The following is a 19,042-nucleotide window of genomic DNA, read 5'->3' as shown; positions in this document are numbered from 1 at the left end:
AATTAGAGTTTAAAAATGCGTTAATATTTGGAAAATAGCACAATCATCTTAAATCCAAAAAAATCTTATTTTGTCGAAAAATATATTCCAATCCTATCCTATATAATTTAAAGAGAATTAAGTCATAAATTTTTCGAGCCATTTTTATATAACTAGGAATACAAGGATTTTGTAAAATATGAATCAGATATGTGACACATGTCTGATCTACATTGATGCGACTGCAAGTTTATATTTGATCGATTTGCATTCGATTAATATCATTTCATTCGGTATTAAACTGAAAATATTTTTTTTTCCTCATTAAAAAAATTATGATAGAATACTAGAATAAATAAGACACATTATATTTTAAACAATAGTTGTTATAATACAAAAATATAAAACTATACAATAATTTCAGGGGAGCAAGAAAGGTATTAATAATCATAAACAATAAATAATATATTATCAATTATAACGAATATAAGAAATAAATGATTATTTTTCTTCTATTCACCCCCATTCAATATTTTACTCCTCTTCACTGCTACTTTCATCTAAGCCTATTTCGGCTTGCAGCGTAGATTTGTAATAATGTTGCTCGATTTTGCCATCTTTTAGGCTCTCTTGCAGCAATTCGGTCTCGGAAGGATTATCTATCTCCTGACACGGTATCAGAGTATTTTCGATCAATTTTTCTTCCAGAATGTATTCGATAGGCAAGTTGGCATCCGACTTATCATCGTTAGCCACATCGGGGTGCTCAACTATCTCTGGTTTTTCTTCGATAGGATTTTGCTCGGCATCAGATTTCTAGGTGTTAGAAAATAAAAACATTATAATGTCATGTATTTTATGATTTCCAATAAAAGAAGTGCACGTAAATATTTTTTCAGAGGATATAATTGTGTGTTTCCTCTTTACAATTTAATAGTCGTTTCAAATAAAAGATGACTAAAACTCGAATCACAAATAAGAAGATAATGAAGGGAAAAAAAACCACCCAATTTTGTTTTTCCAACTAAACTAATCGTTCATAATTTTTAATTGGAAAAGATGGTAGAGCATAAAGGAAGGGGATGCCATAAAAATAATCCAATGATGTACTCCCCCTTTTAAGTTTACTAAAACAGCTGACTCCATTCCTAGAAGAACTAAGAGTACCAATCCTAATGGGTGAGAGATATGCCCTAATACTAGCCTAATATGTAATATTTTAATATTGAATAGCAAGTTTTTAGGCGCCGTAAATAATCGACTTGATTTCGATCCAAAACAAGAAAATGGTACAGGTTTGAAGGTAGTATAATCTGTGAGATGAGAAAAAACTGATATATCTTATAAAGACCTGGCGTGGACTATGTATAACAAAAAGTTATGGTTATATTATTAAATAAGAGGGTGCGCTAAATTTTAAGAAGGAATGAAAGAGGAAATGGAATGGGAACAAAATGGGCTCTAAGGAATGTTATATAAATTATAATCACCAGAAGGGAAAATAAATATTTTCAAACAGGAAACGCACTCTGATTAACATTCTACTAAAAAATTCTGGATTTTTTTATTATATATCTTCTAGTTCCCTTTTCGAGTATCAAAATATTATACAAGAAAACTTTAAACTTACAAGTGAAGCATTAGAGGCATTGATTTCGTGGTAAAACTTGTATACGAAATGGGCCATCTGTGTCATGTCTCTTATAACCAAAGGATTGATATGCTTGATCGGCTCTAATAGGCTTCTGTTGCCAGGGTATCTTTCCCAAGGAAATAAATGCAGGGCAACAGGTAGGGAGGTTAGCTAAAATGAAAATTACAATGATTATATTGGAAAATGGGATTTGTGTTATATGAAAGAAATGTATCTTCTTCATAATTTTATCGACCTTTGTATTCCATATCATCCACTTTAAAAAAAATAATAAGTTAATTTTAATTGATGATCACATTTTTGGCAAGTCAAGTTAGCACAAGGGATTTTTTTAGTCGACCACAAGGCAATAATAATATTTATTTTACATGAATAGGATCGATTGCTAGATCTTTTAAGAATTGCTAGTTAACCTTATGAATAATATTTTTAAAAAATCATCTGCAAACTAACCTGACTGTTTTCCCTCCATAAATATTCGCGTTTTTTAAAATGTTATATCATATATAATACCCTTTTAAAGACGGGCGTCAGTTCAAGGCATCGCGAGAACAGGGATACCCTGCCCAATATATATAGACCAAGTCTGGCCCTGGAAACGGCTACTATCAGACGTCTCACGTCACGAAAATGACCGATGGATTTGGTTCTCACGAGGCTCAAGATAACGTAGTCATTTTGCTGACCTTGATATTTGTCCACGGTCGTGATCTGAATTACAAAAATAGATTAATAATATTTGAAGTAAATATTTTAAAAAAAAATTTTTTTATACGCCTAAATTTTATTAGTTAAAAGGGGTAATGATTTAATCATTTTTATAATGATTAAATAATGAAAATATTTAAACAAAGCTAAACTTCGACACCCTATGTTTCAAAAGCTGTGCAATTTTATGGTCCGAGCAAAAAACTTAGGGTTGGAATCGAAATAGGCAGTTGCCATCGTAAAGAAAAACTTTCTTTTTTTCTCAAGAATTTAATAATTTTTAACCTTGTTTGGAATGCCTAACAACGGATTTTGAGCACACCTTTTCTCGACAATATCCCTGATCAGGTATTTTTGGCCATTGTAAGTCGTCAATATACTTATGGATTCGGCTGGGTATCCCAGTAACCTCATGTAAGTAAAGATGGATACAGAGTACTCTGCTTCGGCTAAGTTCTAAAGGATCGAGTGCAAAATAATAGATTGAACTTACGAATTTGTTCAAAATGTGTTTTATTTATGTTAATATATATATATATATAACCTGAAAATAATGGGGAGTGGGTTGAGATTCTCCAACCCCGTTAAAGTCCTGCACGTCGATGAATTGATAATCGAAGGCGAAGCCCGGATTAGCCTTGAGATACAGAGGATCTTTGTACGTGTGGGGCAGATTACCTAGCTTAGTATATCTCCAACTATAAAGGTCACATAGGCTTTAGGAATAATAGTTTTTTTTAGATTTAAATCATGCATATTAGAACAGTTTGAGGAGTGGTAACTTAATTATTGATTAGGAGACTGGACCTCTATAAAAGATATGGAGACTATCCAAAATTTAAGAGGGGTGAACGATATTTTTAAATTTTATAAAGATCAAATATCATATTAATTTATAAGGCCTTTTTTACGAGGGTTTAGCTCTGCCTTGAGCGTCCAAGGTATAGGCCGGAACACCCAAACGTATCAAGCGGGCGAACATGGACTGTTCCATGTTAGCGAAATTTTTGAAGGCCAGATTTTTTATAACGGGCGGTAATTGGTTGTGATCTCCAATCATGATGCAACGTTTAAGACGATTGACGTTATCTTTCGTGTTCTGAATATTACACATTTATTAAATTTAAAAAAAATATATATATATAGTATTTTTGATGGATTATCTATATCTCCATTATTCAATGTATAGAATTATCATGGAGAAAAAGTTTAACTAAGGTATATCAACGATATAAAAAATTAGTTTCCTACAGTGAACAATGGTAATAAATTTCTCCGGCTCAATAAAAGTTAAAGATTGAATGTGAGCTAATATTAACAAAAAATAAATGCAGAAAGATACTAGGTTCCAAAAAAAATCTATAATACATAATTATATAAGAAGTTTTTAGTCAGCTTAGCGTTCATTTGTTGCAATATCAAGGCGACTACTCTTGGACCCTAATTAGTATTCTAAAAGGACACTGTGCACAGTGTTCGATTTAGCCAATTATTAAATCAAGATTTTTAGCTTAAAATAGCGATACGCAAGTCAAGTGTGATTTTGTTTAAAGACGCTCGAAACCTTTCCGCTATCGTGAGCAAAATCTCCCAGACTCGCGTAATATTTTTTTGGCGGGAAATATTGGGTTAACCGTTTTTAAAATCGATCAGTTGCCGCCAACATTAACTAAGCGTCTTAAAAAAAAACTATATTTTTAAATCGACAATCTTACTTGTAACAAGAGCGGTATGAATCCTTCGATCTCCAAGATCTGGCCCGCTTCTTCTATGATAAGGGTGTCGTATTTGAAGCCGGCTTTTACTAGATCGGCCCGTCTTAGGGCCGCGTGAGTGCAAGTCATGGCTATGATCCTGGCAGAACGAATGAGTAGGTAATTGACCCGTTCAGGCCCGTTCCTCAAGATTTCGAAAGCCCGGAATTCCTTTGGAATATATCAGAAACAAAAACACGCGTATAAGTAATTACCCATAATCACCACAAGATAAACAATATCTGTATTATCCTTAGGAAAAAAAAATATGGAGGAGAAAGTGATGAATATTGAACTGAATCTACCGACAAATATTGGGTAAAGAAAGGACGATTCAGGCAACTAAATTCCGATAAGGGGTTCTAGAGTTCTTCTAGAGGACAGGTATGTCGGTCCCCAGTTAAGCGAAAATAATGTGGGAATACGAATCCGATATCACATTTTATTACTTGACCACTTAATAGGCATTTATTCGAAATTATGAAAATTATCGCGAGGGTTTCAAGATCTTAAATCCCTCACACAACAATTCCGATTTGAATATTTGATTTTGAATACAACACATATTTTGAGTTATTTTACCACATAACTTAGGGTTTCAACATATAGAAAAAGAGCATCTTTCCCTAACATAATTAAAACCTTCACAGTAAAATTGTGTGAAAAAAAGAAAATTAGGAAAACCTCTAAACGATCAAATATACGTTTTATATGCTTGAAATAGCTTTCGGCAATCTTCATGTTCTCTTCGAAGGTTCCAGAGGTCAGGAATAATTCATTATCTTGTAAAAAAAAAGATATTGTTTTAGCATGTTTAATTTTAATAATTTTGTTCAATATTTTTAATAGAATCCGAGCTGCTTTTACTATTATAGATTTATAATTTTCTTAAGCAAGATCCCAACTTCGACCGGGTTATCTAGACTCAGCATTTAACGATCTCTCAGGTTTGGAAAAAAAAATTGACGGTTCCAAGTCCAGTTTTAAAAGATATTTAAATATATGCATTTAAAAAAAAATTCAGTGAAATCAAGAATGTAAGTTACGCCAAATGCCAAGGCAGAAATAAATAAATAGGAATTTGTCATATGGTAGGTTCAGGTTTACCTTGGCAACTATCATCACCCAAGACAAAATTATGGGCCTTGGGGTCGTTTTTGATTTCCTCCATAGTTTGAGCTACGAATGTCGTGAAAGGGAATTCGGCCATTAGCTTTTCGACCAAGGGTCTATTCAGATCATCGACTTTGTCGTCACCATTTGACGGCTGATCGGATAAGCTTTGCTATAATGTGTCGTTTTAAAATAATTATCGTTAATTTTTCGTAGATTCTAAACGATGCCCTATATTATTGGCGACGAAATTGGGCTCACCATATGTTGCGAAAAAAAAATGAATACTTTGTATTGTAGCATCCCTTTTCTGAAGGCGTCCCACCGACTAGAAATTTCGTAGCGGTAAAAATACATGGCCGTCTCGCAAGTAAATTTGAGGTCGGGGCTTTTGTAATAATTTATCTCGTAACTGCCTCGGTGCTGGCTGCGGATCGCGTCGGAAAATGGGGGTAGTTTAAAGTGGCGGTAAGATTCGAGCACTATGTTATCCCTGGTAAGATTATGATTGGAAACCGGTACACTTATTTCAACCGATTCCGCCAGACCTTCTTCTTCTAATTTCGGAAGATCCGTCGGGCCGGGTTCTATAATCCGATTTTGTTATACAATAAAAAAAAAATTTTTTTTTTAAGGTTTGTGGGTTGCTCACGAAAAATTCATTCACGCAAAGTGTAATTATGATGACAAACTAAATAATTAACCTTCGATTACGGTCACAACTTCTTGAGGATCATTGTCCATCGCTTCACCTTCATTTTCCGCCGTTTCGACGATTTTCGCGTCAGCTACATTACTTTCCGTCTCCAAATCTTTCGCGACGTTAGAAATATTACCATTATTCGTCGCCTCATTTTCCGCCGTTGTATCCATTTCTACCTCAATATTATCACCTCCTATCCCCAAATCCTTCACAACGTTATTTTCGGTCGTTTTATCGATTTCTAACTCATCATTATTGCCTTTTATCATTGAATCGTTCACGAAGTCATCTTCCGCCGTTTCGTCCATTTCCACTTCGTTAATATTATTTTCCATTCCCAAATCGTTCGCGACGTTAGAAATATTCCCGTAATTTCCGTGGAAAATACTTTCCGCCTTCACCTCCAACAGGCTATCACGAAGCTGGGCGACCTGTTTGAGCATCCGCATCCTTTCCTTGAGCACGCAATCTACCCGCCCGTATTTGCCGTAATCCGCGTCCAAAACGGTTCCACCATGGCCCAGCCGCAATAAATGGCAAGGGTCAGTGTTGAATTGACTTATCTTGAGGAAAATCTGGTTGAGGGCTTGATTGCTGTGAGTTATAATCAGGATTCGCTCCTGAAGGTGGCCCGTGTAATTCGAGCATCGGTTGTAGGCTAGTCTAGCGATTTGAACGGCAAGGTCGGTTTTACCAGTTCCAGGAGGGCCCACGACCATAGTTAGGCCGGGCAGAAGGCCGGACCTGGTTTTTCAAAAATATCAAAATTTTAGAGGACATTGATTTTTTTTCCTATAAGATTCTGCCTAAAAAAATATAAAAGTTGCCTACTTTAAAAAAAAATCTGGAATTTTATGTGACCTAGACTTTTGAGCATAGAGCATGAATATATTTTTGTTAACACCTTATTTATGTGATATTTTTATTAGTATTTTAAAGATGGAACAATTTAATATTTTTTATTCAAATACAAGAAAAAGTTTTTTTTTTAAAACAATTAAATATAAGAAAATCAAATTTCTACATTGTCTCATCATGTGTATTATACATAAAGAATTTTAAATGCACGGTTTATAAATGCGCGATAATTGATAAGGCGTAAAGCGTATTGAAATGAGGAGCTATTAGTATAAATTCTGATTTAGTAAATATTTCAATTCGTAGTCGTGTTTCTCCATATCATGTATATTTAATCTTATACACTAAGGATTTAGAGGTGAAAGGTGTAGGAGGGAACATATATCTACAATTTTACTACTCAGAGGGTCCTAGTGAAGTTAGATGGAACGCATCAACATATGGTATCCAAACATATTTAAGTAAACGCCAATAATTCAGATAAAAAAATATTGAGCAAATAATTTACCAAAAAGCTATAACAGAGTAAAATAACAAGTTATTAACTTGATAGCTTCCACCTGGGTTGGCGTAAATGGTAATTCATTTCTAGGTATCTTGAGGTTAGAGGTAGGCGGTCCAAACCCTTCTATCATGTACTCTTTAACCCTAATCACCTTCGGAGTCAGAGAATCTTCGATTGGAGATGACGAATTATCGATACCAGGGAACTTTAGTCTAATATACGTATTACAAAGATGAAAATGTTAAATTTCCTATCATTTGAAGGAATTATATTATAAGAAATATTTTTTACTTATAGAATATATTATGCATGCCAGTAGTTGCGTCAGCAGAAATATCTTCTATATTGTTATCAAACTCCACGATATTATCGGGAAAGCAGCTAATCAAATGTTGCCTGGTCAAAAAGGTATCGCGCATGTCCAAATAACCATCTTCGTCTAAACCAATCAAATTTGGGTATTTTTTTTCTTATCGTTTTTATATAAAAAAACAAATATTATGGTATTATTTCAAAAAGTAATACTAAAATATTGTTCTTAGATTTCAAAGATTATAGGTGATCATTGTGTCATGATAAAATGATTTTACTGAAAATATTCACAACTTTGGGGTATCTAGCGGAATCGGGTTCACCAAAGCCCAAAATGGTGTCATTGAGCCATTGGGGCAGAACGGCTTCCTCGCACGTGTTGGTACTATAACTTCCGGCTATTTTGACCTCGTTATGGCCTTTCCCTCCTGAGATCGCGCCATCTTTTCCATTTTCTTTCTCCTCTTTGCCAGGAAATTGGTTCGCGTTCGATTCTTCATTCTTATTAACCAAAAGGCCATCCTTGGCCGTATTTTCGCCTTCCAAAGAAGCTGGTCTACCCTGGGCTATGTTCATGATTCGCCTAATCGTAGCCAAGACCGCCTTGAAATTGTTTTCCTTCGGTTTGCGCCTCATTAAAACGTGGAAGCACGTTTCGTCGTAGGATATCTCACTGCTAGATATTCTCGCGGGATTTTCTAATATCGAATCATCGGACGATAGATCAGCGAGGTTCTGAAAATCGATGGAATATTGATTGGCGTCCAGGTAAACTCTCCAGGTGCGAGTTGGACCCTTGGGGAGCGATATTTTTTCTCTCTGGGTAGGACCAGCTTGAATTAAAGATAAGTAAGTTGATATTAGAAATAACCAAATAACGAGTTACTTTTCAGAAGTAACTTTTAACGATACGAATAAAATCGCATTTCATTAAATTGATCCCAATTTTAAATAAAATAAACAATTTTTTATATGTATCAATATTATATTTACATTCTTCGATGACTTTCCCGTCGGCATCCAACATTCCTTCAACCTCGCATCCCCTCACATATTTTACGCCAAATTCGAGGGGAAAAGGTTCGACCCTGGGCAGGTCCTCGTCATTTTCCGTTTCCTCATCTTCGTTCTCATCCTTTTTCTTGGCTTGAGGTTTAGGCTTATTGAACGATTTGGGTATGAAATCCTTGAATTTGTATTTATAACCGTATGGTTTATTGGGTTCGAGGGCAATGAGGAAGCATACATCGTATTTGCGAATAGCTATAAATTAGGGATTGGCATAATTCATCGTCATTTTTTATTTTAAAAAATAACAAATTATTTTACAAAATATACCCCAGAGTTAAAAAAAAAAGTAACTCTCAGAGGGCTAGGTTATTTAAAACGAAAATACATTCTTTTAATTTTTTTACATTAAACTATAGTTTGGAAACTGGGCAATAAAAAAAATAGGTCTGTTTCTAAAATCTTGAAATACGCGATTATTTGGTGCAGTTTCGAGAGTTCAAGATTTCGGTTCCTAAAACCACCTTAGCAAGGATGTTTCAGGGAGGTTCTTAAATTTGGCGTGATTCTGAGCTTTTAATGTTCTGGTTGCTAAACTTTGTTAACCTTCTAAAATTAATCGTACAAAATTCATAAATTTAAAGAATCAGTCAATTCTCATCAGGAATGGAAAACGGGTTATAACTGGGGCGAACAAATTGTTTTGTTTTAATATTTTTGTCTCGTGGAATGTGAAGTTTCAAAAAAAAACTAGTTCAGAACCTTAGTCCATTTCTTTACTATTTATATCTCTCTTTCATTATTCGTTTAATTCCTTAAAAATAATATCCATAAATAATTGACTTATTTTACATTGCCATTCTTCCATGACGTCGTCTCTCACGTTTAGGTTAACCGTGACATCGGCCCGAACCTTGCTAGGTCTCATTCGGGTGGCTTGACCCCCAATTTCCGGTTTCCCAATATCGATAACGTTGAACGAGTGTATTGGGGCCGCCATTCGTGCCCACCCTCCGAATATAACCTTGTTTAACTGCGGGTTCTCCGATATCCTGATATTAAAAATTATAAAAGTAAGTATATCAATTTTGTTTTGGCAAAAAGGGGAAATAAACAAGAAAAAAAATAACTTGAAAAAATGGCGTCATAATCGGGAAGTTGGGTAGAGTAAAAATTTCAAAATGTAAGGCGTGGCATAATGATTAAAGATACAAAAAAATAATAATTTTTGACACTCCCATCAAAAAAGGTATAGAACTAAATAAAAGTAAAAGTTCAACTATACATTTCTTAAATAAGGGGATAAACAATGAAATGATAATGCAAATGAAGGACTATTTTCAATTATATTATAAAGATTATCCTCGTGGATATATATAAGAATATAGAAACACTATAATATCAACCGACGATACGTAATTTAATCATTTACTTACCATGGTTTGAGCCTGAATAGGGAGTCCTGTACATCTTGCCTGATTTCATAAGTGGTTTCCAGTTGAAATAACCGGAAATTACGCAATAGGTAATCGTGCAGGGTGAGGAATTGAAGGTTCAATTTAGGTAGAGCCAGGCAATCTTGAATGACACAAAAATAAATATATATATTTATAAAGATAGATTAACGTTACTATTCAACATGGTGGCATATAAATTTTACAATACGCGGTTTTAATAAATTTGCGCATTTTATCATTGGGCTTTAATTATAACAACCTTCTCCAGTGTAATAATCGTCAGGTACCAAGTTCTGATCCCACAAAACCTTTTCCGTCGGAAACAGGGGCATATCGTTAATCGCCTGAAGTTGAGAATCCCTTCTTTCGTGCTTGAATATCTACAAATAATTTCGCAAATTTTTTTTTATAAAGAGCAGAAATAGAATATGAATGATAATTTTCAAGTTCGTAGACTGATATATATTATTAGAACGTACGATCAATTCTAGAAGGAATTCCTTAGATAATTCGTTCGATTTCTCGGAATCGTCAATGAGATTCAGATCGACACAGAGGGATTTTAACGTTTCGGCGTTTAAGGCGGCAAAAAAGGGTAGCATGGCGGGCCTGGTATCGACTTTACAGACGTTCGCCAAAGCGAATTTTAGAAGAGTAGGGTGAGATTTGAAATTTTTAAAGCAAATTTTCTGTAAAAAAAAATAATATATATATATAAATAAATGTGTATATTAATGGGTAAAGTTGTGTAGGAACTTTATGATGATAAAACTATACCAATGCGTCATATTAATTTGAACTCGAAGCTTAATTATCATTAAAGTTCCTTTATTTAGGAAGACCTCTGACTGACTTAAGGTATCTTTTTAGATTTAATAGTTTTTAATTGAGATTATATTAAACTACAAACTTTTAATAAATAATTTAAAACGACAAATCTCATCTTACAAATGGCAAAAATTTTTTTTATATAAAGTTAAAATCAATAATATGTATTAAACTTGTAAATGAGTTATTTGGTCATAATGCAAATCTGTCATTTCATCTTCCGTCAAGGCCTCACCCGTTATATCGTTTATCTCAAAATCGTGGTAAAATTTCAGGATCACCAATAACTATTACATTTATATATTGTAAGGAAGGAAAAATTTTATGAAAGGTAGGTTTTAATATTAATTAAAAGAAGTAAAAGAGCAGAGTTTGAACAAATCTTAAATTTTTTTTTTTTACTCTTTTTAAAAAATTTAGAAAAGTTTTAAAACTTTCGTAAAATTTTGAAGTTTTAAAATTTTTAAAACTTTAATAAAATTATGTTTTGGACGTGTATTTTTAATATTTAAAATAGCTTATTTATTAAAATTTAAAAGTTAGTGACTCTAATTTTTATGGATATTTAGGACACAACCTTATGAGAATAGCAACTAAAAAATCTTTCTGTTTTTTGCCAAACTCTGGTAAGAAAAAAAAGAAGAAGAGATATTCAAATTTTGAATTCAAAATTAAGGATTCAACACACAATTTCGAAAATATAAAAAAAGAAACTTAATTTAAATATTTTTCTCAAAGTCCAAGAAGAATTCCTTGCTATATTCTATTTTTGAGTGCTTCAGTTCAAAGCGTTTTAGATTAATATCTGAGCATTCATAAAAATAATTCCGCGTATTCAGTAATTTTTTTATCTGAACGTTTATCGCGTGGGTCCTGTCCTGGTTCGATTTTATTACTAGCTAAACAGCCTAAAAAAAACAAGAGACCTCCAAATATTTAAAACAAACCAAAATGGCGTGTCCTAATTTAAGAGCTGTTTAGCCGTATCAAAAGTAAGACAGACTCTGATTGGTTTTTTTTTCTTTCGAGTTTTCATTTTTACAAGAGATTAAAATAGGAGCCATATTAGATAATTATATATACTTGTCCAAACAACTTCAATTTCTCTTTAATTTCCTTGTTATCCCCTATACCCATTCGCATTTCTTTAAGCGATAGCGTGCAATGAGGTATCACGTGTGAGGCATCCAATAGAACCTTAAAGAATCTCCTGTTGGGCAAGTGGGCTTCCAGGTCTATCAGAAGTTCCAAAAATCGCTCGATATACTGAACGAGATGATTATAGGAGGTAAGGGTGGATCGAGAATTTCTAGGGGTTGTTGCTGATGATTGGTTAAGGGCTAAAGGAAATAATTTTTTTAAAAAAAATAAAATATTATTTTGTTGGTAAAGATTATAATTCCACTCAAAATTCCCAGGAATTTTTTTATATTTAAATCCCCAACATTTGTAATGTAATTAGAAAAGGCTTGTAAATGTATCTAGGAAACGTACAAAAAATATTATACATTTCATAATATATTTTTTTATATAAACTCATTTTATTTGTTCCATTCTTCTTAAAGCAAGTGTGTGAATAGGATATTAAACTAAAGATGTACCCATATATTTTTTTATCGGATCGGATTTTAGCCTTTTTTAAATATCGGTTATCACCCGATATTACTAACTTTAGCGATAAGATCGGAATAAAATGGCGAGTTAATTTAAATATTCTTTAAAATTTATTACTACATGGAAAATGTATTTTATTTTTTTTATATATAAAAATAATAATTTAAAAAAAATAGAATGTAACATTTGATTTATTTTATGTCATCCCCAGCTGTTTTTAATTGATGTACACTTTTAATGAACGCATTGTCAGTCTACGTATATAATTATATAGTCATATGCTCATTTTTAATAAGTCGTGGTATTTACAATAATTTTCATCTATATTATATGATATCTCGTCTGTCGAGAGTTTTTAATATCCATTAAGTTTTAGGGAAGCATTTAGAAAAAAATAAATAAACATTTCTTTGCGTTTAAATTAGATCACGCCACGCTGTAATTAAAAAAACAAATAAAGAATTAGTGTTAAATTATATTTAACAATTTTTATAGATACGGAAAAATATAAAATAAAATTGATTTAGTTTTGCAAGAATTTGGATATAGAACACTATAACACTCAGCCAACGATATACAATATTTATGAGGTCACTCAAAATTAGATGTGAGGTCACTCAAAATTAGATGTTAATTAATTGAAGAAACGATCTAAAAAAATAATTAGATGCAAAAAAATATGGGCGGGAGATCAAACATGACAAATTTTAGTTTAAAAAATATTTTATAATTTTTTTTGGGGCCAATTCGATTGATTCCTAGTGGGTATTGATAAACGGCTTCGATTCTTAAGAAAAGAAATAACCCCCAATATTTTAGCCAAAAACATTATGCAAGCTCGAAAATTTTGCTCATAGTTGCCAGAAAGGTTTGGGCAATCAGTTAGCGAAATCGCAGGGCTAACAGCTGTTTTTGGCTAAAATCTCGACTCAGAATCGGCTAAATCGACCCGTTTAACGGTACTGATTCGGATAAGATAGGGTAAATTTTAAAATGAAAATCGTTTCTTTCCTTAGTCCTATCAGCCTTAAACTTTCACGAAGATACGGGGGAAAAAAATAATAACCAACCTTTTGAAAAAGGGATAATTTAAATAAAATAGTGAATCACGAATGATTAACCTCCAAGAACATTGCAAACAAAATTCTGCAATAATCGATGCATGAAAGTTCTGTCAAAAACAGATTTCCGGTAAAGCAAAGATGGACTCTCACCCGGCCCGAGCAATTTGTTTTCCTTTTTCATGAGAGCGTTGTACAATTTTTTGAGTTTGGCAAATTTGGAAAATTCTGCTTCCCTTCGATTCTTTTAGTTAAAAAATTTTGTATATCAAAAAAAAAATGTGACAGGATAAGTCATTGGATAATAAAATAAATATAATATATATATATTTTTTGAAATAGAACTTAATATTTTTATGAAATACTATTTATTTCATATTGAACTAACAAATTAGACTTGTTTACCTCGTTAATAGATGCCCACGTGATTAAGGATACCAATTTTTGGACGCTTTTTCTAATAAAATCGATTTCCTTAATAATTGTTTTTTATGTGCAAAAAAATATATGTATTTATTATCTATAAATTAATGGTTGTAGTAATCTTTGAAATGTGATATATTTATATTTATCAGAGATATGCTGGCCCAGCCCTGGCTTGTATTTAAATTTTTTTTAATTAACCTGGGCTGAGCCTGTAAATTTTTTTTTAAAAAAAAATATCTGCGGGCCATATATTTTAAAACCAAATATTTGGAATAGCTTTTATTAGCTATAAAAATCAAAAATAAATATAATATATTTATTTTAAAAAAATCAGGGAGAGGCCATGCAAATGGTATCTCTGCAGATCTCTGATATTTATTAAGATAAGATAAAAAAAAATAGATATTTATATATATATTATATATATTACTAGGCTATTGAAGGCTTGGTTTAAAAATATTATGCACTGTGTTTGCTCTAAATGACTTAGCTTGTCTTCCAGTAAAAGATGTAAAAGTTTGTCAAAAAATATAGGGAAAATTTCTTCATTTGTGCTGAAAATCTTTTTTTTTTAAATATAAAAAATATAGATGTAATAAAATGAAAAATACTAGCTTTAAATAAAATAATAGTTTTCATTAAATATGAATTGTAAATGAAGGTTATTTTATTATAAAAAAATTTATTGGAGCTAGAGTGAGTAAGAAATAATCATTCTTAATCCAGAAAAGATTTAAAGTTTGTCAAAAAATAAAGGAAAATTTTTTTTTTTACTTGTATCGGATAGTTATACCCTGTTCACCAAAAAACAAAATGACATTTTTGAACAAACACTAAATTTCGCTTTTTGAGTTTCCGTGATGGTAATATAATTAAATATTAGGAAAGACAATATATTAATTCAGATTAATTATGGAAATAGTATAGTTTATAAACATTTTATATAGACTTGTATTTGTAAGAATCAATAAAACTTGTTAATATTATAAGTGATTTGATGAATACTGGTGGAAATGAAGAATAATTATCATATCAAATCAGTAGTTCAAGTAAATAATTTGATTTTATTTATACAAAAATATATATAGCAACTTCGAAAATTTGAATTTTAAGATTTCCTTTTAATATTATTCAAAAACATTTGTAAATTTAATTGACCTCAAATAAATAAACCCATTTCAAGTGTATATATATATATAATATATATATTAATCACTATGTATACAGCATTTTTGAAGTAAATCTTTGACACATTTTGTATATTTATTTAACCAATTATATAACTATAAATTCAAGTATATCCATCCAAAAAATATATTAAATAAATATAATTTTAAAAATAAAGATATTTAGATTATTTAGAATACAAATATGATAAATTTTTATTATTAATATCATAAATCTGAAAATATAAAATATTTAATCCATGGTAGTTCTAAAGAGCTAATTATTTGTTGTTTTATTAATTTTACCCTTATCTTCATTAGTACTGACTTAAACAAAAAATTTAGTTGCAATAAATGAAAATAATAGCTTAATAGTGTAACATATTTGATCATTTGCAACCATTGGCGTACGCAGTGGGGGGGGGGGATCCGCCCCCACCCCCCTAAAGCCAAAGATTCCGGATATATTTTTCAAAAATATTAATGTTTATATTAATTTATATTTGTTAATATTTAATCTGATATTAAATATATTTTTAATTACATTTATTTATCACACTCATTTATTAAGTTTTATCAATTAATTTCAAATTCAAGTTTTCATTGGTGTAATATTTACCAATTATTTTCAAATTTCTAGTGGCATAATATTTATCTACCATTTTCATATTTCTAGTCAAATAATAATTTTTGTGAAGCTCCTTGTCCAACAAGATAAAGTCTCCGCCATCAAGCAGTAACAGCTTTTATGGAGTTAAAAGAACCGATTATTAAATTACTGAAATATCACAATGGCCTGAAAGAAATATTTCCTCAGAAGCAAGAAAATTATTGGATTTTATACTTGTTTCAATTTTTTTTTCTCATGAGAATGTATTATTTAATTATACAACTATTTTATGTAATACTTTTCAAAAACATGGCATTGACTTGATTAAGAAGATAAGAATAGAGAGCATTTTATTAGAACTCAAGGAAATTAGGGCTAACGTTGATGAAGAATTTCATATTTTATATGTTATTGTTGAGTCAAAAGGAGAGCTATACGTGTTTAATATTTGTCTCACTAGATTTGCAGCAAGGCAAGCTCATCGTCAAAACATTAGTATAAGATCAGTAGAAAAGTATTATAAAACAATAATCCAAATAAATGAATGGTTTTTAATTCATCATGCAGCACTTACCAATCTGCAGATATTACTTCCACAAAAGCCTTCCCAATCTTTTTCAGATGGTGATAGAAAGAAAATAATATTTGTTTGATGCCTTATTACCTGAATAACTATTAGTGAAGGTCAACGGTCCAGTCCTATCGGTCTTAAACCAGGACCAGACCAATCTTTTTGTTGAGGACCATGGCCTTCACTAATAACTATGTTTAAAAGATTAACTAAGATATGGTCCCAAAAAATGCTATGGATACTTTGTATAATTTAAACACATTTTAGATTTTATTCCCAATGTATTAAAATGATTATATATATATATATATATATTAGAGACTCTTCCCATTAGTAAACTAATGAGAGAACATTCTCTTTTTTTATGAAGAATAACAGAACCCTGCAGAGATATAATATGCAGGGCACAGCCTGTATTTTTGGTTTCAAAATCTTTTTTCGGCCCAGCCCGGGTTTTTTTTAAAGAAATTTTCAGGTCTGGCCCGGCTTTTTTTTAATTAAATTTTTCAGGCACGGCCCGGATATTTTTAAATAAATTATATTATTATAGCTAATTTCAAATATTTGGTTTTAAAATATATAGCCAGGCCTGGATAATTTTTTTTTTAAATTCAGGCCTGGCCTGGGTTTATTTAAAAAATTAAAATACGGCCTGAAAACATACCTAAGAAGTACAACTTCTGAAAGTGGATTGAATGGTTTGGATCTTTTAAATATTTATAAGCATTTGATGCCAAGCAAGGATGAGTAATTGAAAAATTAGCTCATTCCCAACGAAGATTGGATTTTACATTGTAAATATAATACAAAATACTTATTCCTAAGAAACTTTTTGTGTATTAATATTTATATTTCCAACATTTAATTTTTTTATACTTTATATATAAATTTTAAAGGTTCTAAAAATTCAAATTTCTATTTTGGGTCATTTAAGTGACTCATATGGTGGTTATATTCACTTTATATTTTTTAATTTCACATTTATTTTATAGTTTTTTATGTGCCGGTTTATATATATAATTTTTTTATAATTCATGTAATTTAAAATTGTGTATTAAAAATAGTTATTAGCCCTAATAAATTTATGCTTGATATTTTTAAATAACAATAATATTTGTTTAAAAAATTTGTTGTCACCCCCCCCCCCCCAGACCAAATTCCTGTGTACGCACCTGTTTGCAACTAGTTATATAAAACAGAAATAATGCATTTAAAAAGGTATTGTGAAAATTAATCATAATTTATAAAAATGCAAACTGGTTTGATATTTTTGGAAAACACTCAGTAGGTAGTACTTTAACATAAAATAATAGTTATTGATTTTAGTAAGAATATATTTATCCTTGATATATATAACCTTAAAATTTTTAATAATAAATCAAATTATTGGACATTGAGTAAGAAATACTTATTCTTAATAAAGAAAAAAAATATGTGAAATATGTGTTATCAAAATCATGTAAGCAAATATAAATATTATCATTTTATATAATTACTTTAAGAGCTGATACTCTTTGTCTAATTTTTTCATTTACCATTAATACAATTGACATTATAAATGCTATAGAATCCTGTATAATGAAACATTATTAATATAGAAGGATATATAATAATAACTGTTTCATTGGTAAAATTTGGCCAGAGATAATTTTCGAGATATTGAGAAAACTCCAGTAACATTATTTTTTTCAGTAAAAATTTATGTCTACAAATGAAATGAAGTTTTAAATATTATGCTAAACAAATGTATACTTATTGAATAATTCATGTTTGTAGATATGTTCAACTATATTAATATCAAATTCATGAAATGTAGAAATCTTATATGGAGACCAGTGCTTATCCATTAGCTGATTGAGATAGATAAAAAAATTAGTCTTACTATTACTAAAATTTGTATTTTATTATACCTTAGTCAGAGAATCGGATGAAACATCGTCCCATGTTGGAGTAATTGGAGCCATTTTGTTTTATAGTCTTAACCTAATACATCATATTTCATATGTTTATATTTCATGACATACGACAGGTAACAAAAAAAAAATAAAAAAAATATCGTTGTTGATTATTATATATATGTTCTGCCTCTCAGATCAATTTTAATTAAAGAATGATTTAAAAACATGATATATAGTATGGGGAAAGCAATAATATATTTTTTATTTTAAATATTATTTGGAATAATCCAATTTAAGCATTTATTTTATAATATAGCATTTTAAAATAATTTAAAAAAATGCTAAGAAAAATACACATTATGGTACCGCAAAAGATATATTCTTCTAGATTTTACCAAATGAGTTTGATTTCATGTCAAATAAATTATATTTCTCATTAAATAACATCTACTCTATCTTTCTGATTGAACTAGCCGTAAACGATTGAATAAAGATTTAATAGGCATTAATAATAAAAAAGTTATATAAAATTTGTTTTTTATTTAATTTATTAAAAATTTTTAACTCTTCTATCTAACAAATTTTACCTCTAAATATTTATTATAAAATTTTATCTAATGGGTTAATATAAAATAAGAATAAATAACCAAAGTATTAACAAACTATTAAGTTGATATTATGTAAAGTAAAAGAAATAATAAAATCAGTCCGTAAGGTAAATATTAAGTCATACAATGAAAAAGAATTAATAAAAATAAGTCCTAATATATTAACGCCATACAAAATTAGGTCAATATACTGTTAGAGACTTCTTGGT

General features: G+C 30.5%; 2 protein-coding genes across 2 annotated transcripts; both read right to left on the bottom strand.

The window, feature by feature from the left end:
* Positions 1 to 373: 373 nt before the first annotated feature.
* LOC135930395 (uncharacterized) lies at positions 374 to 1,776 on the bottom strand. The gene is made up of 2 exons (XM_065467190.1): positions 1,610 to 1,776; positions 374 to 795 (listed from the first exon to the last, which is right to left on the bottom strand). Exons 1-2 carry the CDS (start codon positions 1,673 to 1,675, stop codon positions 514 to 516), a joined length of 348 nt encoding a protein of 115 aa, XP_065323262.1. The 5' UTR covers positions 1,676 to 1,776; the 3' UTR covers positions 374 to 513.
* Positions 1,777 to 2,128: 352 nt separating this feature from the next.
* Positions 2,129 to 18,328, bottom strand: LOC135930354 (RNA helicase aquarius-like). Its single transcript, XM_065467137.1, has 26 exons — positions 18,238 to 18,328; positions 18,080 to 18,177; positions 17,945 to 18,032; positions 17,824 to 17,898; positions 14,411 to 14,542; positions 13,960 to 14,028; positions 13,615 to 13,798; positions 11,963 to 12,219; positions 11,053 to 11,166; positions 10,531 to 10,740; positions 10,311 to 10,431; positions 10,031 to 10,172; positions 9,447 to 9,646; positions 8,580 to 8,849; positions 7,865 to 8,419; positions 7,566 to 7,743; positions 7,316 to 7,486; positions 5,913 to 6,655; positions 5,497 to 5,795; positions 5,203 to 5,380; positions 4,780 to 4,877; positions 4,057 to 4,266; positions 3,253 to 3,440; positions 2,886 to 3,057; positions 2,627 to 2,797; positions 2,129 to 2,344 (listed from the first exon to the last, which is right to left on the bottom strand). The coding sequence occupies exons 1-26, from the start codon at positions 18,289 to 18,291 to the stop codon at positions 2,129 to 2,131; spliced, it is 5,193 nt and encodes a 1,730-aa protein (XP_065323209.1). The 5' UTR covers positions 18,292 to 18,328.
* Positions 18,329 to 19,042: the final 714 nt, after the last annotated feature.

This window comes from Gordionus sp. m RMFG-2023, chromosome 5, assembly GCF_954871325.1.
Source record: "Gordionus sp. m RMFG-2023 chromosome 5, tfGorSpeb1-WG-v2, whole genome shotgun sequence".
Classification (NCBI taxonomy): Eukaryota; Metazoa; Nematomorpha; class Gordioida; order Chordodea; family Parachordodidae; genus Gordionus; species Gordionus sp. m RMFG-2023.
Note: the sequence above shows the minus strand (reverse complement) of the source record. Positions and strands in the feature narration are given on the sequence as shown.

Excerpts from the sequence above, each read along its gene's own strand:
- LOC135930354 (XM_065467137.1), bottom strand. The coding sequence starts at position 18,291 with ATGGCTCCAATTACTCCAACATGGGACGATGTTTCATCCGATTCTCTG. Across the intron at positions 14,029-14,410 it reads ACCAAGCCTTCAATAGCCTA|GAAATCGATTTTATTAGAAA; the intron begins GTAATATATATA and ends ACAATTATTAAG. Across the intron at positions 4,878-5,202 it reads GGGTGATGATAGTTGCCAAG|ATAATGAATTATTCCTGACC; the intron begins GTAAACCTGAAC and ends TTTTTTTACAAG.
- LOC135930395 (XM_065467190.1), bottom strand. The coding sequence starts at position 1,675 with ATGACACAGATGGCCCATTTCGTATACAAGTTTTACCACGAAATCAAT. Across the intron at positions 796-1,609 it reads ATGCCTCTAATGCTTCACTT|AAATCTGATGCCGAGCAAAA; the intron begins GTAAGTTTAAAG and ends TCTAACACCTAG.